Genomic DNA, 27,132 nt, shown 5'->3' with positions numbered 1-27,132 from the left:
TCTCGCTTAATTTTCAGCATTTGTGGTAAAGGATTCTGTCTGTAAATATTGTGAGGCCGGCAGTGATATTTTCCTCTTCTGGCTATTCCTCCCACTTTGTAACAGGCCAAAATATTTTCTCTCAGAGCTTCAGCAGCAGGGGTGAGGAGCAGCTGGGACTCTCCAGGCTGGCTGGACCCCAAGAAATGAGGTCCAGGCCAGGTTCAGGTTTTGGAAGTGCTTCACCCTCCAAACCAGCTGTGCTGTACAGCTGCTCACTGCCAGCAGTGCCAACAAGGCATGAATTTGAGAGTTTGCATCTGGATTTTATGAGTTTGTGCCCACCTGGAATGCTGGGGGAGAGTTCAAATGTTATTTTGTTAGAGGTTCAAGTCAAGCCTCACTCCCCTTTGGTCTCCCTACCCAAAGACACAGGATATGTGTTTGAGATGGGGATAAAGTCTTCCTGATTCATTTCCAGCGTTTTCCCACATTTCTGCACAAGGGATCAGTGCTCCTGGTGCTTTCTGTGCTGTTCCAGGTTTCTGTGAGCTGCTGGCTGGTTGGGTAAGGAGTGATCCCAGAACCCTGTGCATTCCCAGGAGAGCAGGAATCAGGGCTATGGCAATTGTCAGTGGGAATCCTGTTCCCATGTGAAGCTGATTCACCCTTACTTTGCCACATCCTTTATGGCTAAAGCTTCCTGGATTTATTATTTGCAGTCAGATCTCACAAAGCAACAGAATGGATTCAAGATCACCTTGAAAACGTTGGAGGACGATTTGCTCTCTCGGCTGTCATCAGCATCTGGGAATTTCCTGGGAGACACAGCGTTGGTGGAGAACCTGGAGACCACTAAAAGGACAGCTGCAGAGATTGTGGAGAAGGTACAAAGACAGTGATAGCCTGGAGAAAGGCATGTCTGTGGTCCTTTAAGGATTTCTGGGTGGAATGTAACCTCTGCTCTGCCCATCTCTGCTTCATCTGCTGAGCAGGGAGTAGAAATTGGTATAAATTGTAAATGCTCCCCATTCTGGAGAGCTCCAGGCCATTTAGTTCTTTGGAGCTTTTTTTGTGCTAAATGACCTATTTAAGACCAAGAGAAAACATTGGTGCCTGATGTAAAGACAATAAAATTTACACACTGTATCAAGGCAGCTTTAAGCTGTTCCAGCATAATCCTGGGTCCATCACACTGCCTCAGTTAGGCTGGGTTTTAGTGCTGACCAGGGACTGGAGTCTGGGGAGTTTGTGATCTCGAGTAAATCTGAAAGAACTCAGGTATTTCATACCCTTCTGTTCCCCAGAGTATAAATCAGCATTTGTGTGAGCACAGCTGCCCTTGGTGGCTGCATGGGCTTAGGTAAATGCCCAGAGGTCTTTCCTTGCCCTGAGGGAGCTTGGGAAGTGTGGTTCCCATCCCAGGATTGTCCCAGACCTCTGGTAAGGATGTTCAGCCGCTTCCCTCTGCAGTCCCCCCATCTCCAGCCAGCCCAGGCTTCTTAATGGCCTGCACAGGACGGGGACAATTAGCACGAGAAACTCATTGATGAGAAAATGAATTCCAGTTAGCAAAGAGCAGGGAACCTAGGGAGGAGTCTGGAGGGGACTCAGGAAAAGGAGGATTGGTCAACTGGGTGGAAAACGCAGTTAAATGGAGGGTTCCAGAGGGGAGATGCTGGGGAGGGCAGCTCCAGGCTGGCAGGGCTGGTGCCATGGTGGTCACCTGTGGCTTTGCCCTGATGACTTTGTGGCCAGTGTCTACTGTTGAAATGGGCCCCCAGACAGGTAATAATTAGTATAGACTCCATGTATTATAGAAGGTTGATTAATAATCTTTATTAAGAAACATATTGCTCTCTTTTATACCTTAGTTTGCTGCAGGTGGAACTGATTGGTCCTTTAGTTAGAACACCATCACCACTGGTTAATTAAGAAACCACCCTTTGGTAAAGAAAGTTTCATAACACATTCCACATGTTCACAATATCAGGTGTAGTAAGTTAAGAATTGTTTCTCATTCTTTTCTCTGCTCTTTTCCCAGCACGATGCCTGGGAGAGTTCTCAGTTACCCTGTGTGGCCAGAGAGCTGCTGCCCCAAGTGCCCGCTGTGCCAGGGCTGCAGGCACTGCACAGGGGCATGCTGAGAGGAGCTGTGCCATGTTTCCCTGCAGGTGCAGGAGTTTAAGGTGACAGAAGGCAGGATAAACGAGGCCAGGGAGCAGTACAGGCCCGCGGCCCGCCGCGCCGCCATGCTCTACTTCACCATGAACGAGCTGCACGCCGTGCACCCCATGTACCAGTTCTCCCTGAAGGTACGCGCCCTCCTCCCTCTGCTTCTGGGGTGTGGGAGTCCAGGGCATCCCTCTGGCTGCCCTGGCAGGTCTGGGACCCTGGCAGGGGTCAGGAACCCCCCTGGACAGAGCCCCCAGAGACACTGTCTGTGATCTCTGTCCATGGAAAAGAGTTTTCAATCTTACAGGGTGAATTACAAGCTCTGAGTGTTTGATATCGGTAATAATTAATTGTGGCATGGGTGCAAAAGTAAAATTTTAGGATTCTAGATACAGGGTCCAAAGGGAACAAGATGGAGGAAATTGGGTGTGTCTTGTCCTTTTTTTCCTTCTTCATGCCCTCCATGTTTCACTGTGGTGTTGGCATTTTTCTGTTGGTTTAGGCTGGGGACACACTGTCCAACGTAGGTGACAGATATTGGCACGTTATTGTAAATCCAGCACAGGTAGTTTGTGGTATTTAATGTTTGTACCATCCCACTGAGGGCAGAGCCCCACACGCTGCCCTGCAGGACAGAGCTGCGGCAGGGCAGCAGAACATGTTAGAGATAAACAGAATAAACAACCTTGAAACCAGCACAGACGAATTATGGCTTCTGCTTTGGCAATGGGGCCAACAAGAGACTTTCTACAATCTCAGAATCATCAATACCACAGATTCTGTCACTGGGGTCCCTAAAATCAGAATTGCAATCACAATGTCACAGAATCACACCAGGTTGGGGTTGGAAGGGGTTTAAAGCCCATCCTGTTTCACCCCTTCTTGTCCCACGCCTTCCACCATCCCAGGTTGCTCCAAACCCTGCCTAGAAAAAGTTGCAGCTTTAATATTCTGTGAAATGGAACCCTTTTCTTTTTGTGGTGTAAGAAAGGTGGTTTGAGGGATGGAGGGTTAAACGAGCATCCTGGTCCACAGCTTCTTCCAAACAATTTCTTACCTTGACAAGTGACCTGGAAAAAGGAATTGAGGAGCGACTACAAAATGTTGAGCCTCATCCACAAAGAAGCTTTTCCTCTTGATAGTTGTGACTCGTTTGTGGAAGTAATTTTATCAGGAAAAATGTACAGAGTATCTTCTGTGCCTGTTGAAAGATTCATCCCTCTCACATACATAATAGATACGAGGGTTCCTGAGGTTTCACCTTTAATCTGTGTCTCCCGTAATTTGTTTGTTTTATGTTTTCCAGTGAACATTAGCAGCGTGTACAAATACATGGAAAATTATTGGGGGAAATGTTTTTATCTAATAAATTTTGATGGCAGATCATAAAACATCGTGTAAAGATGCACAGGGATGATTTTAGAATACTTGCCACACAGCTGGGAGCCCATTATAAATTAGAACACAAAGATTTATGTGCTGCTCTGCAGCATGTTTTAACACAATTTAAAGAAACGTTAAGCAGGAAAATGCATTTTGCAATTATTTAATAATGCATTCAGTATCAGTGTTACTTTAATTTGTTGAGGCATCATTTTTCCTTTGTAGAACCCTAAAAATAAGGCTGCCAGCATGGTCATGCCTTGTCCAGTTGGTGCCAACAGGGTGTATTGGCCTGGTTATTTCCTTTAGCTGGGCCCAGCACACGGAGCCTTTGCATTGCTAAGCAGGGCTTGGGGTTTATGCTCTTGTTCATTTTCTTTTTCCAGCTGCATTTGATAATTTGCTCATGCTTTTAATTGGGACGACTCTGAAAGATTTTTTTTGTCTTTTCTCATTTAGATCAGAACTGCTGTTGCAATAATCCTTAACCTCCTCTATAAGAGGGTTGTTCTCTGTGCAGATACCCACCCTTGAGGGGACCTCAACCTCTTAAGCTCACTGCTCCCTGCCCTCCTCAGCCTGTCCTTTGCTGGACTGAGACAGTAAAACACTCATGGGATTTAAAAATTTAATTTATTTTTGGTTTTTTGGGGTTTTTTTTGAGGAATTGCTCCTCTCAGAGTTGAAATATTTGTGCAGTGGGAGATGTGCTTTCCTCCTCTGCTCCAGTCTGCTAAGACCCCAGCTGGAGCAGCATCCAGCTCTGGGGTCCTCAGCACAGGAAAGGTGTGGACGTGGTTGAGCAGGTCCAGAAGAGGCAACGGATATGATTCAAGAGCCCCTCTATGGAGCCAGCTGGGAGAGCTGGAGAAAACTCCATGGAGACTTCAGAGCCCCTTCCAGGGCCTAAAGGGGCTCCAGGAGAGCTGGAGAAGAGCTGGGGACAAGGGATGGAGGGACAGGACACAGGGAATGGCTTCTCACTGCCAGAGGGCAGGGATGGGTGGGAGATTGGGCAGGAATTCTTCCCTGAGAGGGTGGGGAGGAGCTGGGATGGAATTCGAGCAGCTGTGGCTGCCCCTGGATCCCTGGAAATGTTTGAGGCCAGGTTGGATGGAGCTTGGAGCAGCCTGGGACAGTGGAAGGTGTCCATGGCAGGAGTGGAACTGGACATGTTTGTGGTGGAGTTTTTCCCCATGGAAACCATTCTGGAGTCTGTTTCCTCTGGGAGCTGTACTCTCTGCTGGCTCCACATTTGCAGAGGAAGTGGCTGTGTCATCCCAACAGGAGCACACAGGGCACAGAAACATCTCCTGTAGCCTTGTGTGGGAGTTCCCTGTGCCCTGTGTCCCAGGGGATGTCACCACTGCCAGGTGTCCCTGGGCCAGAGCCAGGGGCTGGTTTGTCTCTGTGTGCTCCCAGCCAGGCAGGACCTGGGTTGGCACCACTGTGACACCTCAGGGGCACCCAGGGGCATGCAAAGGGCATCCTTCAGTCCCCCTTCCCGCTGTGTCTCCCCTTCCAGGCGTTCCAGGGGGTGTTCCAGAAGGCCATGGAGAGGGCAGCTCCTGCTGAGAGCCTGGCGGGGCGGGTGCTGAGCCTCACGGACAGCATCACCTTCTCCGTGTTCCAGTACACGGCCCGGGGGCTCTTCGAGAGGGACAAACTGACCTTCAGTGCCCAGCTCACCTTCCAGGTACCAGCACCACCCTGGGCACCTTGTGTGCCATAGCAGCCCATGGACGGGCTCCAGGCTTGATTGTCTTCTCTGGGAATCACAGGATCATTCAGGCTGGAAAAGCTCTCCCAGCCCAGTGAGCCCACCCTGATCCCCACCCTGTCCCAGCCCAGAGCTCTGAGTGCCACCTCCAGGAATTCCCTGGGCACCTCCAGGATGGGCATCCAACCCTCCCTGGGCAGTTCCAATCCCTGAGCTCCCTTTCCATGGGGAAATTCCTGCTGGTTCCACCCTGAGCCTGCCCTGGCCCAGCCTGAGGCCGTTCCCTCTCCTCCTGTCCCTGTTCCCTGGGATGAGATCCCAAATTCCCCACCCTGGCTGTCCCCTCCTGTCAGCAGCTGTGCAGAGCCACACCATCCCCCCTGAGCTCATTTTCTCCAGGCTGAGCCCCTTCCCAGCTCCCTCAGCTGCTTCTCACAGGATTTATTCCTGCCAATAGCAGGCACAGATGCTGGGTTGGATTTGAATTGCACTGACAAAGGTTATTTGAGAAATTCCTGCTTGCAGGACCTGCAGAAAATGGCAAAGCAAGCTGGCCTGGAAGTGCTCTTGCATTGAACCTAAATAAGTGCTTGCTGCAGAGCTGCTGTCCCATGTCCACGGTGTTTGTATAATTTTTATTTTTTTGTCCAATCTGGCTCTGCCAGGGCCTTCTCCTCAGGGTGCTCTTCACCCACACAGAACTCAGCCTTTACCACATAGTTCTCCCAACTTTTTTCCTGTCCTCTTGCCCATCTCCACACTCATTCCTGGTCCTCTTTTGGGACACCCAGAGCACCAACAAGGTGTGTCCATCACACCTCTCCAGCACAGGGCACCCCGTACATTTCAGCCACACGTTTTTCAAGCATGTTAATTGAATAAATAATCTGTTGGACCTTGTTGCTGCTCTAGGAGATCTTGTTTGTTTGGAATTACAGATACTTCTGATGAATAAAGAAATCAACCCAGCAGAACTGGATTTCCTGCTCAGATACCCAGCACAGCCCGGAGTCACGAGCCCTGTGGAGTTCCTGTCTGACCATGCCTGGGGAGGAATCAAGGTACCTGATCCACAGGAAATCAGCTCCCCTTATCTTCTCCAAAAACCCTTCAGAAGTCCTTGTGGGATTTGTCTGCCTTTGAGGGGCCACAGACATTGGGAGTTCTACAGGTCCAACACAGATTTTGAGGGCTGTTCCTGTGCCCTCATGTGTGTCCCCAGGGAAATGGTTCTTCCCTCTTAGATTTAGGCTTCTCCCTGTTAGACCAACTGAGAATACCCTCAGGGGTTTGTGGCTGTGGTTTGTAAAGGACATGGAGGTGCCCCTGTGTTTGGGGATAATTGGGAATTTCTGCAGGGATGACCTGGGGGGTCGGAGCTGTGACAGCTGCCAGACCTGCAGGGAAGTGGGAATGGGCAGGTCTGGCACCAGCCACGTGTTTGGAGTGAGAAGGGAGCAAAAGCACCCCAAAAAGAGGAGAATTATCCTATACTTGCTCCTCTCTGTCAACAAATGTGAATTGTGCTGGCTTTGGACCTGATTTATCAGGGTGGGGTTTGTTTTCTGAAAAGGATCCAAACACTCCCCACCTTGAGCCTGTTCATTCCCACCTTGCTGGAGCTGGGATTGTGTCTCCTGTCTGACTGTGCTGCTGATCAGTCCCTGGCGCCTGTGGTTGTGAGTTTGTGGGCCCCATGTAGGGCAAATCCCTGCCAGGGGAGCTCCTCCTGGAGCAGTTCTGTGTCAGGAACCAGAAATGCATTGGACTTTTTTGTCTTCAGCTTCTGTTTATTGTCACCTTATCAAAACTTCAGCATGCTGTCTGCACCAGGCTCTGTGTGCAGGAAAAACAGCACAAAAATGGCCAACAATCTCTTGTTACAAGGCTTTTTAAGTCTAATCAAAAACTAAGCTACCCAATTAAGAAGTGACACCTAAATTATTTTCCTTTCTAACCCAATAACTGACCCCTAAAGACCCACAATGCGGATTTTTCTACCCAATTACAAGATGACACCTAAACCCAGGAAGAAAGAAGAAGAAAGAAGAAGGGAACTCAAGAACTCATGACAACACCCTATATCCTCCATCTTGTATCCATCTATAACAGACTAAAAATCCTAAACCCTAAATTTCTCACCCATGGGACATACTACACTTCTTACTCTCTACAATCTATTTCACACTTTTGTGGTTTCTAGTTCACCTTGAGGCTTTGGGAGTTTTCTCCGTGAATGAGGGTCAAACACCCCAGAGCAGACAGAGAAATATTCCCAGTGCCCTGGGTTTCCACGGGTGGTGATGTGAGAATAACTTTTATTTACAGCATGTTTTCTCTGTGGGACCCGAGGACACAGGTCAGTGCTGGGCTGATGGTTGGACGTGGTGATTTCAGAGGGCTCTTTCCAGCCTTGATGACTCTGTGAGTCTCTGTGACTCCTGCAGGATGCCTGCAGGTGGTACCTTCCCCAAACACACACCTGCTGGGTCTGCAGTGAATTTTCTTTGTGAGATGTGCTGCCAGTCCCCCTCTGTGTGGCTGAATTTGCCTTTCCTGTTCCCTCTGTGGTTCCCTTCACCGTGAGCCCTTCCCACTCAGCTTCCTCTTCCCTGGAGGAGCTCTGTGCTGGAATCTGTGGTGCTGCTGTGCAGGTTTCCAGCTCTGCTGCACCCTCAGCCTGCACTCGATGGCCCCAGGAGCTGCACAAGAGTCACTGCCCAGTAATCTGCACTGATTTTACGAATTTCAGGACTTTCTGATAGAGAATTCTGTGTTATCAGATACCAAATACCCTTCAGATTGTCTTTTGTGACGACTGTACTATGGATTTTGCTGTAAATAATATGGTTGGTGTCAACTTTTATTAGTGTTTGTGTTGATGTCTGTTGGTTTATTAACCTCTGAGGTTTTGGCAATTCTAGTTACTTGAGGCATGGGTTTAGTAAAATCATATTTTGTCACAGACTGCTGTAATTAGGTTAATTAGTCATGGATTCTACACAGTTCATTAGCAGGCTAAAATCTCCTTTTCTTATATCAAGAAGATTAAATGCTATAATAAATTGTTTCTTCAACAAAGCTTGAACAAAGTACACTTCAGATTTATATTTCAAATTCGAAGTGAAATTTAGCATTCTGCTGGTTTTTCACAGAAACATTGCAAATGCTCCAGCCCAAAGGGCTTCTTGTGCCAGGGGGTTCTGGCCAAGATAGTGCCAAAAGAAATCAATATTGATATTTGTGGCCCATTCTGAGCCTCCCACTTTGGGCACATTAACTTCCAAGGAAACCTCATTAAATGTTGAGGGCTCTGGGCATGCAACTGGCCTTGTGTGACTTGACTTATTATTTATTGTTGGGGGTTGATTAATAATATATAGAGGCCAATAATCCTTTGCAGTTGCTTGGCTGTTTGCAGCTCGTGGTGCTGGAGCATCTCATTTAGGAAGTACTCATTAATGATTTAGTTTTCCAGCTTCTTTCAAGTTCAGCACAAAGTTTCACAGAGCATTTTGCTGTAAGCTGTGTGCCAGGGAAGTTTGGTGTTCACTCCTGGATGAAGAAACCCACGGCCCTGGCCAGAAGGAGGTGGTTTGTAGGGAAAGGTAATAGCTTTAATTATATCTGCTCAGAGACCTGGGAACATAGGCACATTTCAGGCTCTTTGGTGCTTCTTTAAAGCTGAAAGAGGAATTGAATTCAAGCTAAAGGCTGAGAAAAGCTGCTCTGAGCTTGGCTTGGTTCTGTTCATCAGTCAGATGTGTGGGAGGGAATGGCACCTGTGGAGGAGCTTTGCCTGGCTCTGGAGCAGGGGAGATGTTCGAGATGTTAGCAAAGGGCACAGCCATTGCCTGACTCTGCCTGTGGTTACTGAGCGTTAGCTGAGAGCAGGAAGGGCACAGAATTTTGTCATTTAATTAAAGCAGTGCCTTTGCTGAGTCCCTGGCTTTGGTGCTCAGTGGAGCTGGTCATTTCCAGTCCTAAGGCCTCTCATTTGCAGGGGCTTAGCAGTGATCCCTCGAGAAGGCAAAAGTGTTCTTTTGTTCCTGTAATGAGGTTTTCTGTCTCTTTTCAATTTCCTTTATTGCAGCCTGTTGTACTGTTCTCCCCCTCTGTGTTCCCAGAGTCTGCCTTGACAGTTTTTATTTCTGTTGGTATTTCTGAAAGCATTTTCTGTGTCCGTGCACAGCTGGCCATGCTTCCTGGCTTGGTTGGTGGTTTCCTCACCAGTAAATGTGTGGACACACCTTAGAGCACAGTGCTGCTGCTGCATGTGCCAGGTGCAAATGCCATTTGGGAATTCTTGCTGTGTGATTGAATTAACACAGAATGCATGCAGGGATTGTCCTCTGGAGGGTGAAGTATTCTCTGAATTCATCTCTGAGTTGATGCCCTGTGGTCCTTTGAACCTGTGTGAAGGCAGGCTGCCCTGTCGAGCTGTTCTTGGTTATCCCCAGGGCAAGGACAGACAGCTCCTGTCATGGCTCTTCTCTGAGCCTGATGTTGAAATTATGTCATTTGGTTGTAGGGTCTTCTTTAGGGTCTTTGCTTGGTCTTTCAGATTGTATCAGATTAAGCAGCAAGATGAGCCAGCAGTTGTTTTCTGCACACAGTGAAACTCCCCAGAGCTCCCCAGCCAGAGCCACCTCACCTCCCCGGGCAGCCGGTGTAGATGCAGGTGAGCCCAGTGGGAAGGAATGCTGATGTCTGACCCCAGTTCAGAAGGCTGAATGATTTCTTTATTATAACTATACTAGAATACATTAATATACTATTTAAAAGAGATACTCAAACTACAAACCTACTTTTCTAACTCCCATACCTAACTCCTCACAACTCGTGCCCCTCTCTGAGAGTCCAGCCCCAGGTGGGTTGGATTGGCCACCAGGCTCAAACAATCCTCACAGAATCCAACCAAGCAACCACCCCCAGGTAAACAATTCTCCACACACATTCCACATGGGAAAAGCAAGGAGCAGAAATAGAAATTGTTTTCTCTTTCTTTCCTCTGTGCTCCTCCATGAAAAAAATCCTGAGAGAGAGAAGAATGTGCCTGCCATAGGCAGCCCTGCAGTCTCCTGCCCTGGGTTGTGTCCAGCCTTTTCCTGAGAGCTCACCAAAGCCAAAGGTGAGCCAGCAGGACACTGGCACATTGTGTGGCTCACCCTGAGCTGTGCCTGGCCACCTCCTGGAGGCACAGACTGAGGAGCAGATCAGCAGGGAGGGAGCAGCGCCTTCCCCTCGCTGTGCTGGGCTCTGAGACCCAGGCAGAAACTCCTTCAGCCCACGTCTGACCCAGCCTTACTCTGGAGCAGCCCTCTGGGTGTGGGTTTCGGCCTGAGGTTGGACCCTGTGCCCCTCAGTGGCTCAGGCACAGCCTCCCACAGGGCATGGTCACACCTTCTGCCCACACAGCAGAGCCCTGGCTGTGTGCAGAGACCACCTGAGCATCCCCTGGGCTCTTCTCCTGATGGAGCCACTGGCTGCGCCCTTGTGGTCTTCACAACCAAAACGTTTTGCTTTTGGCCAAAGCCAGGTGGTGAGGGTTCTTCTGGGGGTTGTTCCCCCCAAGTTGTCCCAGCTCCAGCTGCTCCCCGCTGCCCTGTGGCTCCCCGTGGTGCGCGTGGCTGTCGCCGTGTTGGGGAACTGGAAATGTGCATTTCCCCAGCCTGATTTCCTTTGTGGTATTTCCTGCAGTGCCTCTTCAGCGCTGAATGCAGATGTGTCCCATGGGATGAGTGCAGCAGTTAATGCACAGCAGGAGTACACCTGGCCAGCCTGGATTACTTCTTAGCCCAATCATTTCCCTCATCTTTTTCTGAAGAGGAAGAATTTTCATTATGTAGATATGAAAACGCCACTGAAAGGGCATTGTTTAATAAATGTGGTGTTGAATAATGAGCTCTAAATACTGAATTCAGCTTTCGAGGAGGAGAACAGCCCTAGACAAAGTCGTATATTAACTCCATATTTATAATTTTGCAGAATGCAGATGATAAGATTGCGTATGTGGCTTATGAGATAAAATACCGAATCATATATTTTGCATCTAAGAAAACTGGATTTTTTTTTTTTTTTTTTGGACAAAAGAACAAAAATTGCTCTTCCAACTTTCACTTCTTGCACTTTTTAGATGAGGAAATTTTTCATTCTTCTCCAAGATTCATTGTGGCACAATCTGCTGCATACATTGTGCTCTCTGTGCATATGCAATGTCCTTTGATCAGGCTGGTCAGACAGGAAAGGCTCACAGCTCACAGCTTCCCTCCCACATCCAGAATTATTATTATGCCAGAAGATCATAGCCTTAATTAAATATCTTCCATTAACTCCATTCTTCAGATGTCCAGCCTTTTAGAGCATCTTTGATAGAAAACATTGATTGTGACACTTCAATGGGCATTTATCTGCTCTCATCTAGAAGTTTCCTAAGGACATTCTTCTGTCCTCTGTATCAAGTCTCAGAGAAATGTTCCCAATGTCTCACAGAAATGCTACTTGAGAAGGTTTTACCATTTTTTCCCCCCCTTTTCTAACCTGCTGGCTAACGATCCGATGCTTATCTGAAATATGGCAGAGATTGTGATGGCATCAAATATTTAAGGACGCCCTTTGTCGGTTTGATTGCAGAGTGGAAATTGAGTTTTTCTGGATGCTCTAAGCCTCTGTCTTTCCCTCTCAATCCTCCCTGACACAAAGCCTGCTGTCAGCTGAGCATTTGGAGTGTAAAAGCCTCTTCACCCTCTAAATGGGAGGAAAGGGAACCAATGGCTTCACCCTGCCCTTGGGTCACACCAACCCCAGGCTGGGGCAGAGGGGCTGGAAAAGTGGGAAAGGCCCTGGGGGTGCTGGAAACAGAGGCTGTGCATGAATCCAGGTGTGCCAGGTGGGCAAGAGGCCAGGGGCACCTGGGCTGTGGCAGCAGGGCCAGGGCAGTGCCCGTCCCCTGTGCTGGCACTGCTGGGGCACCTCCAGGGCTGGGGACAGCTCTGGGACACTCAGGACAGGAAGGACCTGGAGGGGCTGGAGCGTGTCCAGGGAAGGAAGGAGCTGGGAAGGGGCTCAGCCTGGAGAAAAGGAGGTTCAGGGGGACCTTGTGGCTCTGCACAGCTCCTGACAGGAGGGGACAGCCGGGGGGTCAAGCTCTGCTCCAGGGAACAGGGACAGGAGGAGAGGGAATGGCCATGTGGATGTGGCATTTGAGGACTTGGTCATCTTAGAGGTCCTTTCTAACCTAAACAATTATCTGATCCAGTGCTGAAGGACGTGCTGGAGCTCCTCACTGTGTGGCAGAGCCCTCTCCCTGGTTCCTTTCCCTGCCTGTGCTGGTTCACATGAGGAGCTGTGGAGATTGCAGACCCAGTGCTCAGCTCAACTCTGCCTGGCAGTGACCTCTGGGTAAACACCAGAGCTCTCCCTGGGTTGGGGAACAGGAGATGGCCTTTTTTGGAGGCTCTCATGATCTGTGTTTCATTCCCACAACGTGAGCATAGAACATCAGTGGACCCCAGTACCCCACCAGGAGCCCTCTGCCCTCCGCTCAGACACCTGAAAACACAACTGTGAGAAGAGACGGAGGAGAGCAGAAAAGTTCTGTCTGAGGACCTCAGGACTGAGAGGCCAGGAAGGTCTGATCTCCAAGAGTGTCCTCTGGAAGAGAAAAAGCAGTTGGTTCCCTGTGTCAGTAAAGAGAAGAAATGTGCAGGAAATACTCACAGCAGGCAGTGGACCTTGAGAGCTTTCCAGCTCTCAAAAGGACACTTGGAACAGCTGCTCCAGCTGAATTCTGACTTCTTGCAGGCAATGGGACGTATTTTCTCTTTCAGTTTTTCTGTGCATTGGCCCATCTTGGGTTTATAACAACCAAATCCAGGAAAGTTTTCAGAAATACACAAGTACCACCTTTCAGCTGCCCTCGGGGACCCGTGCCCAGCTTCTGGTTCTGGCTGTGTGTCCCTGATTGCTGAGAGGCATCCAAGAGCAAAGAGGAAAGATGGAAAGCATGGCTTGGGAGAAGAGCCTGACTTTGCAAGGCCCCGTCTCAAACCCACTTGAACAACTTCTTTAGAAAATGCAGAGAAAATGTCAACATGAACCCATCTGGGAAACATCTCAGGCAAAATGAGGAAAAATGGTGGGTGGCTGTAAGCAATGAGAATACAAAGACTGTGACTAAGTCTCATTTCTGTTACTGACCTTTCCCATCAAGTGGAGCTGGCTCTCAGAACGCACTGGTAGGAAGGAGATGAGTGCTGGAGCCATTGTTCCCCAGTTTGTGATATTCCACTGGAAATTTTCTGAGGAAAGGTGCTGAGGTCTGACCCATCGCTCATCAGACTGCTTGTGGTGTCCACCCTGCATGTTGTGACACCCTGGGACCCTGCAGATAACAGGGTGGGTTTGTACAGTGATGTGGTGGGGCTCTGCACACCTCCTGTCCCCATTAAAATGTAGAAGCAGCAAGGAGGAGTTTGAAAGGAGACAGGGGCATACAGTGCCTTGAGCTTGTCAGTCAGCTTTTATGAAAGAAATAAGGAAGGTTAAAATAATATTTTTGTGTTGAAAGTTGATTGAAGCTTGGCAAACCCCATCAAATCTTTATTTTCACCTTGGTAGAGATTTTTCTTATGAGTTAAATTATTCAGGTAGGGCGGCTAAACAGAAAATAACACCTTCAGTGTATGAATAATACAACCCAAAACCCAGGATGGGAGAGACTGTAAATAATCCATCATCTGCTACATTAATTCCTCTAGTTAACAGTAGTATTTAAATGGAGCAATTCATCTGCCTATACGTCTTTTTCCTGAATGATCCAATCCATCAATCGAGGCCAGGTGCAGCTCTGGCTTTGCCATTCTTCCAGGAGCTGTCATTTTCCAGCTGTGGGGATGCTGGTTTTCCTAAAGACTCCTGAGCCAGCTGCAGGAAATGAAAGAAAGGAATTATCAATGTTAGCTGAAATGTGCCCATGGACAGCATAAGACCTTAACAAAGTGCTTGGGGGATCACAGAATTGTAGGGTCGTGAAGGTTGGAAAAGATCTTCAAGATCTTCGAGTCCAACCTTCTCCTGAATCCCACCATGGTCACAAAATTCACCCACAAGCCACTCCAAACCCCTCAAGCTCACCAAGGACCTCTGTGGATCTCTGCCTAAAAACTGTGTAACTCAATTCATAAATTCCACAGCTCCTTAACTCTGCAAGTGCAATCATGACTAATCACCAGGATTTAATCATCTCACCAATTATTAAAACTGGGAGAATATTAAATATCATTTCTTTCCAGTGTTGTCAGGTTGTGTGATTTTTATAGATGTTTGATGTTCAATGTGTTCCCTACAGAATTTAATTTTTTAAAGCAGAGACACAAGTTCTTTTAAAGAAAAGCAAGATGTGTTAGTAAAAACTGAAAGTAAAAACCAGATATAACCTGAAGCCTCAAATGATAATGATAGCTTTTACGAAAACCTTCAAATTTCTTTATTTTGATTTTCTTCTGTCTTTTAAAATACAGTCCTGTGGCTGCTGGGGGGTGGTTACAGACTGGGTGTTAGGCGTGTTCTGACAGCTCTGCCTTTACTGGCTCTGTTTTATTTTCACCCTGTTTGTGTCAGTACAGGGCTCAGCAATGAGGTGATTTTGTCCTGCCTGAGCTCTTCTCTAGCCAGGTGACTCTGAGGAGGGGGTGTTTTAATTATGGAAATATTTTAAGATGCAAAACAATATATGTATATATATTTTTTTTTTTAAGGATAATTCCTTTCAGAACTGAGGGGAGGACAAGATGGGGCTAACATATGTGTTTGGGTCTTTTCAAGGTTTTATAACATCTTGTGAAGCAACACCTAAACTTGAGGCCAGTTTGAGCAGATGGCTTCCCTAGAACGGTTGCCTTTAGTGATCAGAGCAAGTGTTCCCTCTAATAAATGTCCAGAACTTGTTGTGCTGTGTCTGGCAGCAGGAGATTCCTCGTGTGCAGCAGCAGTGACAGCAGCCCTGTGGAGCTGTCCTCTTCTCCAAGGGCTCCTCTGGACTCTGAGGGTTTCCTCTCCTCCCTGTCCCACCACGAAGATCCCCGTGTTCCCTCAGATCCTTGGGGGTGTGGAGCCACCCAAGCTCGGTGGTGGCACCCAGGATTGGTGTCCTGCAGCAGTGCCTGCTCCTTGCTGTGTTTCCTGGCAGAGCTCTGCATCTGGGGATGTGTGAGCTGCTGACGCTCCAGCTCCACGGGAACGCTGCTTCTCACCACACAGGAGCTGCCAGAGAAACCCGAAGTGATAAAGCAGCTTGTCTGTGACTCACTGAATGAAACACCACTTTCTCTGAGAAGATGGTGGAGCCTCTCCCTGCCATGGGATGGAGAGCCCTGTTTTGCTGGAAAAGTCTCATTTTGAGACATAAACTCAAGCCCCTCCTGTTTCCAGCCACAGAGGTGATCACAGTGTGGGCTGCAAAGACAAGAGCTCGAGTCCTCCAGCCCTTTGGATCATTTTCTATTTTGACTAGTATTTTTTGTCTTTCTCAATTTCCATGACAACTCTAAGTGACAAAAGTACTTTTCATTATGTGGACAAAAATAGATAGTCTGCACAGGTTGATGTGCAGTTCCCATCTGCTGCCCCAGTGTACCACTCCTGCCTGGGAACAGGGATCCTTTAGTTCTGGAATAAGTTTCTTGGAAAAATTCACAGCAGGGGTATTAAAAAGCAATTAATATTCTTATAAAGATTACTGATCAAGAGACCTTTCACTCCACTGTCTTTTAAATAGAAGCATCTCCCATTAATACCATCACTCCTGATAAATGCTATTAACATTGTTGGCTAATGACAATTTTAGTGTTTATTTATATAATACGGAGGTTTTATTTGCAATTAGAACTCTCATGATTCTGCAATATGTTGTTCAGGGAGAGAGGGAGACCATAATTCCTGTCATTTAGTCAGAAATAAGCAATTTTTCAGAGTCTCCCTTGTTAACATCAGCCAAGAGACTTCTCGGAGCAGCAGCAGCCAAGGTTCTGAAGTGATATTTTAAGTAAATCACGTCAAAAGTCAACAGTGAGGAGATGTTTTATATGAGCACTTGCTCTGAGAATTCCCCGAATTCAACATTTGCCGTTATATTTCGCTCAGCCATGAGAGGTGCCCTGAATACATTTACTGCTGCAAGGACCTGGGCTTGGCAGGTGAGAACCTGTGCCATCATTCCTGGCAGTTTCAGTTTCTCACGTTCAGTGCTCTGGTTTCTGGCTTTTCACAGAAATCAGGAACTGGCGCTGGGTTTGGAGCAAGTCCTTCTGTCGCTGACATTTCTCCTTGTTGGTGCAAATCCACACATGGAAACAACAGCTGTTGAATCACTCCTTTGCTCACAGTCTCCTTGGAATTGTCTGGATCCCTGGGAATTTGGCATGGGGATGATGACAGGAGAGGCTGCCTGGAACGGAGGCTAGATGGTGTTAAAGGAATAAAGCAGGGATTTCTGAAAAGGCCTCAAAGGACACACCTTGGGCAGCACAAGAGCCCAGCCAGGGCTGCACCCAAGATGGGCCCAAGGTGGACTCAGAGTCAGGAGTTCTCACACTTTGATGAGTTCTGGGCCATTCCCACATCGGGGTTCAGTGCCCAGTTCCAGCTCCAGGTGCTGCAGTCCCACCCTCCCAGGCTGCTCTCCTCCATTCCCTGCTGGCTGCACTTTTTGGGGCTGGAGCTGCAGCGGTGTCCTTGGTTCTGGGGCTGGGAAAGGATTGTTCTGTGTGCCTGAGCTGTGAGGAGAGCTGCTGGCACTTTGTGTGCAGCTCAGAGTTATTTCCCAGTGCAGTGCAGAGCTTGGGAAATGTGGAAGCTCCAAACAGGAAAGTAGAATTCTTCCATTTTTGGGTAAAGAACTAGGCACACTGGTTGACTCCAAAATCTTTCATCCTTCCCTGAACTGAACCTTCCAAGGGGAATGGACAAAATCTGGTCCTGGTGGGTTTCTGGCTGTGGTGCCAGACTCCAGCTCCCTGGTGGAGCAAAACGTGAGGAGTCAGTCGAATTAGAAAAATGGTTCAGAGGCACAGAGGATTGTTCTTCCTCACCTTCCTTGAATTCTTCCAGGCTCTCTCATCCATGGAGGAATTCCGAAACCTGGATCGGGATATTGAGGGCTCTGCAAAGCGGTGGAAGAAGTTTGTTGACTCGGAGTGTCCTGAGAAGGAGAGGTTCCCGCAGGACTGGAAGAACAAGTCAGCCCTGCAGCGCCTGTGCATCCTGCGCGCCCTGCGGCCCGACCGCGTCCCCTGCGCCGTCCGGTGGGTCTGGGGCAGCGCTGGGCTGGGCTGGGCTGGGCTGGGTGGGTGTTGGAATCTGAGGTATTGATGATTCTGGGATTGTAGAAAGTCTCTGTCTTTCTGCCCTGCTGCCAAAGCAGAAGCCATAATTCATCTGTGCTGGTTTCAAGGTTGTTTATTCTGTTTATCTCTAACATGTTCTGCTGCCCTGCCGCAGCTCTGTCCTGCAGGGCAGCGTGTGGGGCTCTGCCCTCAGTGGGATGTTACAAACATTAAATACCAGAAACTACCTGTGCTGGATTTACAATAATGTGCCAATATCTGTCACCTACGTTGGACAGTGTGTCCCCAGCCTGAACCAACAGAAAAATGCCAACACCACAGTGAAACATGGAGGGCATGAAGAAGGAGAAAAAGGACAAGGCACACCCAATTTCCTCCATCTTGTCCCCTTTGGACCCCTAATCTAGAATCCTAAAATTTTACTTTTGCACCCGTGCCACACTTAGTTATTACTTATATCAAACACTCAGAGCTTGTAATCCATCCTGTAAGATTGAAAACTCTTTTCCATGGACAGAGATCACAGCCAGTGTCTCTGGGGGCTCTGTCCAGGGGGGTTCCTGACCCCTGCCAGGGTCCCAGACCTGCCAGGGCAGCCAGAGGGAAGCCCTGGACTCCCACAGGTGGGCAGCAGGAGGATTTCAGGGGTGTGCCTGGATTTGTGAATGTCAGCACGTTTTTAGGATGCGAGTTCTGTAGTGTGGTTTCCTATCAGGGGTCTTGAATGAGCGCAGTGAGGGTGGGAGGCACCAGCGTGCCCAGAGCAGCTGTGGCTGCCCCTGGATCCCTGGCAGTGCCAAGGCCAGGCTGGACAGGGCTGGGAGCAGCCTGGGGCAGTGGGACGTGTCCCTGCCCATGGGATGATCCCTAATGTCCCTTCCAGCCCACCCTTGTGTGATTCATTGATCTCTGAGCTCTGCAAGCAATCAGCACATTGGATTTAAGTGGAATTTCTTGCCTAGTGGGACCCGAGCTCACTGCCAGCAGCAGGGATGGAGCTGTGTAACCAGGCTGAGGGGCAGAGCTGCCAAGTCAGAAATGAGCATCACCACACAGCTGTCACACATCTGCTGCACTCTGAGCTCGGGAACATCCGTTTTAGTTACTGGATCAGTTTGGGCATTCTCTACCAGAATGAGAGTAGAAGTAAAGAAATGTCCTACAGAGGTTTTATCTTTTTTTCTTTTTTTTTTTTCCTGTAAAATGCAAAATTTATGCGCTGCTGGTTCTGAAAGTTGTAGTGGTAAATAATGCAGTGAAGGTAACTGGGCGAGGCTAAACTTCCTGAAGTTATGCAAAAGCAACCTCCTCGTTCCAGGACGAACTAAAGGTCTTTCACTCCCTGAGGACTTGGTTTCCCTTCTCTGGGCAGTGTTTTGGCATTTCTGTGTCTCTCATGCCTCTGTTTCTCCAGCAGTTTGTATTCCTGCACCACCTGATGTGCACACAGCAGGGTGTTTTACTCAGTGTATGAACTACATCAGTTTGTGCTTCAAGGTTCACAGAAAAACACAGACAAGACTGAGGAACTCCTTGTGGTCAATGTTATCATTTTTTATTAGAATAAATACTACAGTTTATCATAACACTGATATTAATCCACCTTTTTACATTTCTCACTCTCATGGCTGGATTCTCCATGTGTCTCTCAGCTGAAAATGTTGGTTTTCCTGTTGTTGTTTAGCTTGGGTAAAATAAGCTCTTGGAATTTTAGGTGCATTTATGCAACTATAATTCATTTCTTTCTTGCTCAGAAATAACAGGAACATCAAATTTCAGCCCCTTTCCTGTCTCTCTTTCATGAAAAGGGAATCCAAGTACAAAAGCTTGGCTGGGTATTTTTAGGGTATGGGCACATCGAGCTTTTCTGTTTGCACAGGAGTATTTAAATGGGTTTTTGTTTTGTTTTGTTTTGTTTCTTATCTCGAAGTTCAAACAGCAACGGTTCACTGAGCTTTCCCCAGGACTCTGGGGACTCTTCTTGAAGCACAGCTCAGTTATCAATATCTCATGTGCCAACCTCACTGCTGACCACAGACATACAACCAGTGCAAATCTTCCCCTCCCTCCCTGACCAGCCCATGGGTGCCTTTTAGGAGTAATATTACAGCCCAGCCACAGGTGGCATGGGGGATTTTAGATGCCCTGGAATATCCCAGCCTCATTTCCAGCTGCTGTTCAGACACCTCTAAGCCCCTTTGTGTCCCACCCCGTGTGTACCTGCTCCGTGATGACGGTGTAGGATTTCTTTGGGATTTAAGATGATCCAAGCCTGGGAAGGTTAGGTGCTCCAGCCACTCTTCCCAGCAGATCCCTGGGGGTGTTTGCCCAGTCTGGTTCATTCCCTAGGCCTAAGGAATCATCAGGAGAAGCCCCTGACTCACTCCTTGGAGCTTCAGGGCCAGCAATGCACCAACAGCTGTAATTTCCTGAGAAAGGATTACCCCCTGTAAATCTCTTTCCCCCTTCAATCTTATTGAATTATTCAAAAAGCTTCTTGTGTTTCTGAGTCTCCAAGGCAGTTTTGAAGAGCTGAGATGTGAAGTAAGACAATAGTGTTGTGACTTTAAAGCTGATGGGCTTGGTTAAATTTTGTGACCTGAGCCTTTCCAGCAGCAATTTACCAAATCTTGACCCTCAACAGAAAAATCTACTTGAAGGAGGGTACCAAAAATATGAAAGTGCTTTGTTTGTGTGGGTTTTTTTGGCAGTCCCTTAGGCATTTCTATCCCAACTGCCTTTCAGCAGTCCTTGAAGGAGGATCTCAGCTCTCTTAGAAAGAATTTGGCTGCCTTCAAAAGGCCTGAGTAATCCATCTGAGCTCCAGCAGCATTCCTGGGCTTTGAATATAACATTGCTACCCTTGAATCAGCGCTCAGTGTCTCTCTTTGTTTAAAGCAGCGATGTCAGGAGCTCACCCTGGGGGAATCCAGCCAGAACATTCTCCCTGTACGGGGTTTTTCCAGCAGCTGCTGTGGAGCTCAGCCTTTCCCTGCTCACTCCTTTGTATTCTCCCTGCTCACTCTCATGCTAAGGCTCCGTGCTCCAGCCATTCTTAGAGCTCTTCCCTTTCAGCCTTCCAGATCAAAGCAATTGTGTAAATCCTCTGGACTTTCTGTGCATCGCTGCTTCCTCTGCAGGGCTGCACAACACGTGGCAGCTTCTTGGATCTTGCACCTCAGCTCCTTTCTTCCCTCCTGAGATTCCCCAGCCAGAACCAAGCCAGTGCTTGCATTGTGGATGCAGCTCCCACCGCTCTCCCTTCCCACTTTGTCGCCTGTCATTTTAAGAGTTTTAAAGTTCTTTTAAAAGTTTTCCATGCCTTCTGATGTTTACGTATTTCTACTGGAGCTCTCACACACTGTTCATGTAAATAATGATTGTTTTGCATTCTTCTCTGTAAGAAAAGAGAATTAATAAACTGTTGGTTTAACCAGTATGGCTGGAGAGGTGGCAATTTCACCCTCCGATCCACTGTCACTTTTAAAATTCTATGTATTACAAAGTCAGAAATAAAACTTCCTCTTTTCCCTCTTCTGCATCTTAAGTTTATACCTGTCACACTATAACACAAAATAACTCACACAAGCAGGTTAGATGAAAAAGGAAAGAAAAAGAACTAAAAAAGTAAACTCTATTTTCTGACTCCACTATATATAAAATAGTAAAAGTGACAGTGGATTGGAGGGTGAAATTGCCACCTCTCCAACCACACTGGTCAAACCAACAGACCATCAGTTCTCTCTACTCACAGAAAAGATTACACAACAATCATTGTTAACATGAACAGTGTGAGAAAATTGAACAGAAATATGTAAATATCAGGAAGTATAGAAAACTTTAAAAAAATTTAATCTCTCAAAGAAACAAAACAACAAATAAATGAGTTATTTCGTGTAGTAGTGTGACACACTTGCCTTTGTTTGGCAGGAGCTGGTGTCTCCTCTGGTGTCCCAGCCCTGTGCAGAGCACCAGGCATTGCTCCTGAGGAACAGCCCTGGAAACCCAGCCCACAGATCCTCCCCACAATTATTTACTGCTCATTTGCCTAATTTCAGTTTCTAAATCATTTCAATCACCAAAATGAAAACTAATTGCAGGACAAGTCATACGAGGAGAGGCTGAGGGAGCTGGGGGGGCTCAGGCTGGAGAAAAGGAGCTCAGGGGGAACTTCTGGCTCTGCACAGCTCCTGCCAGCAGGGCACAGCTGGGGGGGACAGGGACAGAGAAAACAGCCTCAAGTTGCACCAGGAAAGGTTTAGATTGAATATTAGGGGAAACTTTCCCTGTTGAAGAGTTATCAAACCCTGGCACCACCTCTGGAAGTGCTCAGAAGCCCTGTGGATGGACACTTGAGGACATGGTTTAATGGTGAACACAGCGGTGCTTGGCAGTGGTCACACTTGCTAACCCTGGGAGTCTTCTCAACCTGAACAATTGTGGGATTCCACCATAAATAATCGATTATTTGCAGGGGAATCTGCATTTTCCCAACAAACTGGCAACAGTTTTTTCTCTCTGGCAGAGATTTTGTAGAAGAAAAGCTGGGCAGCAAATACGTGGTGGGGAGATCGCTGGATTTTGCAACAACCTTTGAGGAATCAGGGCCTGGCACCCCAATGTTCTTCATCCTGTCCCCAGGAGTGGACCCACTGAAGGATGTGGAGAAACATGGTAAATCAATCCTGTCCCCAGGCACAGCACAGCATTGCTATTTATCTGCTGCATTATTATCTTAGCACGACATGCCTGTTTTCTTTGGGTTGTTTTTTTTTCCTCATCTCTTTGTAGATAAAGAAGTAATTTGTTAAAAATAGATAATTGTGAGAGGATGCGGTGGGATATTGGTTTGGTTTTATTGTTTTTCTTAAAGTTTTTGGGATTTTCATCTGAAGTTTAAATTAAACTCATCTCTTTCCTGCGCTGCCTGGATTCCCAGTGTGGCTCACAGTGCAGGGATCTCCGAGCTGCCTTTGTGCACAACCTGTGATTTACATCACAGATGTCTCACATGCTCCCAGATGCTTGTTGCCAAGAAAGGTTGAACCAGACGACCCTTGAGGTCCCTTCCAACCTGCTATTCTGTGATTTCATCATAACTAAAAATAAGCAACAGCTCCCTGTAACAGATTGCTGCTCTGTGGCAAAGTTTCCAGGTTTCCCTGCCATCCTTCCTGAGCTGATTTCCATATGGATGATCAGCCGTGGAGCTGATTTCCACGTGTGTGATCAGCTTTGGAGCTGATTTCCATGTGGAAGATCGGCTGTGGAGCTGATTTCCACGTGTGTGATCAGCTTTGGAGCTGATTTCCATGTGGAAGATCGGCTGTGGAGCTGATGTCCATGTGTGTGATCAGCTCTGGAGCTGATTTCCATGTGGAAGATCGGCTGTGGAGCTGATTTCCATGTGTGTGATCAGCTCTGGAGCTGATTTCCATGTGGAAGATCGGCTGTGGAGCTGATGTCCATGTGTGTGGTCAGCTGTGGGTGTTTGTTGGCCTGATTTTTAGAAGTGTTAAGTTTTCTTTTATAGTTCTTTTGAAAGTTTTAAAGTTCTCACAAAACTTATTTAGCCTTCTGATAATGTTTACATATTTGAGAGTCAGAGTTCCCACACAATTTTATGGATAAATAGAATAGTTTAAAAATTTCTCTGTGGGTGGAGAGAAATGATTGATTGATCCTTGGACCAGTGTGGTTGGAGAGGTGGCAATTCCATCCTCCAATCCTTGGTCACCTTTGGAATTCTATAAATACCAGATGTTGGAATAACACTGGGTGTTTTTCTCTTTTGAATTTACCAAGCTTCTGTGTACTCATTTTGTGGCAAATAGCGACAGCTTTTCAAAGCCTGGTTGATCAGCAGGAAAAGATTTTAATTTCTTATCACTGCAAAACGTGTTTTTACACCAGGTTTCCAGGGAATAATGTTCTTTAAACAAGAAGCACTTTGTAATACGGTACCTTTGGGTGGATGCTGCACTGGAATTAAAGAGTTTGGGGGAAGCTGCTCTGTTTGAGCACTTGGGAAGGAGCGGGTGGGAGCAAGAGAATGAGAGCAGAGAAGTGCTCTCACAGCTCCTGTGTGAGGGTTTGTGGCTGAAATCTCTCCTTGTTCCCTCCCAGGGAAGAAGCTGGGCTACACCTTCAACCACAGGAACCTCCACAACGTTTCCCTGGGCCAAGGCCAGGAGGTGGTGGCTGAGCAAGCTCTGGATGTGGCTGCAAGGGAGGGTCACTGGGTCATCCTCCAGGTATGGCTGTGGCCAGTGCTGCCTTCCTGCCAGGAGGGGACACGGGCACGGTGTCACCGAGTGTCCCAGGCAGCCTCTCCCTGGGATCAGCCTCTGCCAGCTCGGCTTTCTCCTCCTGGAGCTGTGTGCGGGGTGTGCCCGTGCAGGAGCCCGTTCCACACCTCTCTGTGCCTTTATTTACTCCATGAGTATTTGCCCTATCTGCTCTGAGAGCCCTGCACTCATCCTCTGCCCCCTGCACTGATGGAACCCCGGGCTTGGTTCAGGGGCCCTGTGTGGTAGAAAAATCCCTCCTCCCACCCGTGCTTCCAAAGAAAAACTCCGCAGCCTCTTGTTGTTTGGTCTCAAGGCAGTTTATTGCAAATTATCTAAAAGATTTTCTTCTGGGGCTGCTGTGGTTTGCTCACAGCTCAGGCAGAGGCACACACACACCCTGACATCCTCTCTGACTCCCGACTGCTTCTTCTCTCCCCTGCCCAGGGCTGCTGCTATCTTTTATATGATATATTACGTGTTATATGTTTACAGTTTTTCCCCAATACCTACTATCTATGTTACAAGGTGCTTTTCTACTCTAAACCAATCCATGAGTGCCAGCATCACCAAGAACATGGAGGTGAGGAAGAAGAAGGAGGAAGAACAGGATCAGCCCATTTTCCTCCATCTAAAAACTTCTGACCCCCATGTACAAAGTAAAACCCCCCCTGTACAGGTGTTAAAACCCCCCTGTACAACACTAAAAAATTTTCCCCTCTGTTTTGTAACTACTTCTACTATACTATCTAACCCTTTGTGACCACTTGTTCCACCTTCAAAGTTGGTAACTCATTCCATGGCTCAAACCCAAAATCACAGCTGTTTCCAGCTGCCTGCCAGGGTCTAAAATGCTTCTGACCTGGGCCTGGAACCTCCAAAAATGTCTGAGGGACATTTTGAGTTCCAACACTGCACCTCCGAGAGCACAGAGAAGCTGCTGAGAGAGGAAATTCTGCAGTGGGGCTGGCTGCCCTGGGCATCCCAAACCAGGGCAAGGCTGCCAGCTCCCATCGCAGCCCCCCAAAAAGCCTCAGAGCCTGCTGGGGTGTGCAGGGAGCTCTGTCTCTGTCAAGTGCTCTCTGGAGCCTCTCATGTACTGAGGGTTTGGCTTTGCTGATGTGCACTCGGTGATGTCGGCTCTCATTACAGGTTTTGGGAACCCCTCTGATTTCCTTGATGTGGATTATATAAACTTTCATTATCACTGAATTGTTTGCATAAAATTAGATTAAGACAAATCTCAGAGTCCTGATCTGAGCCCGCAGGCCTGGTTATGAATTGAAGTTAAATATCCCTGATATTTTGATCTTAATTTTTTCTTTTTTTTTCTTTTTTTTTTTTTTTCTGCAAGCTCCCTCTGAGGTAAACAATGCTGAACTTCTCTAGAGCTTTTAATATACAGAGGGCTGCAATCCTGACATCTGCCTTTGAGCTGGTACAGATGGAAATACTGAGCTGTTCAGTAATGCAGAGTGAAAAGTTATTTTCTCCAATGCTGGTGTGCTGCTGTAAGGGATCTGTCAGCAGTGCCAGGCTCCATGTGCTGTTTCAGAGCTAACAGACAAGCACTGGGGGCCTGGAGGGTTTTTATTACATCCATTCCCATCTTCTCTGGTGGTCAGAGCAATCAGTGAGAGGTTAGGCAGACACTGAAGGCTAAATCAGAAGAAATCCTGGCTGGCAGGGTGGGCAGGCCCTGGCACAGGGTGACCACCCTGGATCCCTGGCAGTGCCCAGGCCAGGCTGGACAGGGCTGGGAGCAGCTGGGGCAGTGGGAGGTGTCCCTGCCATGGCAGGGGTGGGATGGGATGATATTTAAGGTCCCTTCCAACCCAAACCATTCCATGGTTTTATGATTCTGTGGTGAAATGAGGAGAGCTGCAGAAATCAGATTGCTGGAGCAGAACAGTGTTGGTGGTTGGGCTGGCAGGTTCTCCAGGTGTGACCCAGTCCCCTGGGCTTGGAGAGGAGCTCGATGCAGCTGGGTTAGGCCAGGCTGCTCTGCGTGTGGGGCAGGCTCAGCAGAGCCCCAGTGGCCCTGGGGACAGGACTGCAGGTGCCAGCACTGCCCAGGGTCACTCAGACATCTGGGGTTGCCTCACAGAGCTGGTAACACTTCACACGTGCAAATATTCCAGTTCTGTGCTGTGCTTTGCTTGGCATGTTGGCAGGGGTGGCTCAACACAGCTCTCAGGGCTCTTTCTGCTTCTGTTTCCAATTCCAATTGGAAAAAAAATGGAGCAAATTTCCAATTTGCTGCCGAGCAATCAGCACAGAGGGCCTCAGGAGGAGCTGGGGGTGCCTTGGTGGCACTTGGCTCTCTGGGCACGGCTTTGGGGCTTTGGGCAGCTCCAGTTCCAGAGGGATTTCCCTGTCCCCCCGATGGCCAGGCTGCCCAGCTCCAGAGCCTGTCCCTGCCCTCACCCTGTGCTCCTGAGCAAGGGGGAGAGCAGCCTCAGGGGACAAAGGTGTGTCCCTGCACTGACACAACTCCTGGTCCAGCAAAGCTCCTTCAGGGTCAGCAGATTTGGCATGAAAGCACCCTGTGGACAAACTGGGGTGTAGAAGGTTGGACAAAGAACCTCCTCAGGGCTGGAAATCTGACCTCTGGCAAAACCAAACTCATCGCAGTGGGAGGCAGCGAGGAGGGGTCACACAGGGTCTGCCATCAGGATCGGAGCAAATTTGCCATTTGGTTTATCTGGCAAGATCTTTCCTGCGAGGTTTTGGTGACACATCCTCACAAACAGCTCCGGGAGTGTTTGTACAAGATCTGCAATGACACAGATGACTCAATTTACTAAAGTGCCACAGGATTTGTGGATCATTGCATTAATAATAAAAGAGAGGCCAGAGCAGATCTCAGGGTAATTTTACCCAGATTAATTAAGCTCATTATTTGAAGGCTGTATCCCGCCCACAGCACAGTTATACCCAGGCTTCCCATTTGGTTTTGAGCAGACAAAAAGCAACTGTTGGCTTTGCTTCTGTCTGTGGCCATCCCCTGACCAACAGCTCGGCTCACGTGGAGCAGAGCTTCTCACACACACGTCCCCCACATAAACACCTGGGGGATCATCATTTTACACGTGTGGCTCATCACCAGTGCTTGGCTGGGCCCAGGCATGGTGAGAACCACGTACCTGGGGAACTACCAGGTCAGGGAATTAGGTTTGGGAGGGTTTTGTTGGATGGCAGGAGCAGGATCACTGCCTTGCTGGGAAGGGCTGTCCCAGGGCCA

The 27,132-nt window shown here is 48.1% G+C and overlaps 1 protein-coding gene across 2 annotated transcripts in view; it reads left to right on the top strand.

The window, feature by feature from the left end:
* The window catches only part of DNAH9 (dynein axonemal heavy chain 9), a 136,131-nt gene that overhangs the window by 86,806 nt on the left and 22,193 nt on the right, over positions 1-27,132 (top strand). For both annotated transcript variants that reach the window (XM_072937044.1, XM_072937045.1), the window contains 7 exons: positions 702-866; positions 2,154-2,294; positions 5,063-5,233; positions 6,196-6,318; positions 17,366-17,559; positions 22,127-22,275; positions 23,728-23,855. In XM_072937044.1, the coding sequence (XP_072793145.1) occupies positions 702-866; positions 2,154-2,294; positions 5,063-5,233; positions 6,196-6,318; positions 17,366-17,559; positions 22,127-22,275; positions 23,728-23,855 (1,071 nt within the window). The remainder of the gene's footprint in view (positions 1-701; positions 867-2,153; positions 2,295-5,062; positions 5,234-6,195; positions 6,319-17,365; positions 17,560-22,126; positions 22,276-23,727; positions 23,856-27,132) is intronic.

This window comes from Taeniopygia guttata, chromosome 18 (assembly GCF_048771995.1).
Source record: "Taeniopygia guttata chromosome 18, bTaeGut7.mat, whole genome shotgun sequence".
NCBI classification, from domain to species: domain Eukaryota; kingdom Metazoa; phylum Chordata; class Aves; order Passeriformes; family Estrildidae; genus Taeniopygia; species Taeniopygia guttata.
Note: the sequence above shows the minus strand (reverse complement) of the source record. Positions and strands in the feature narration are given on the sequence as shown.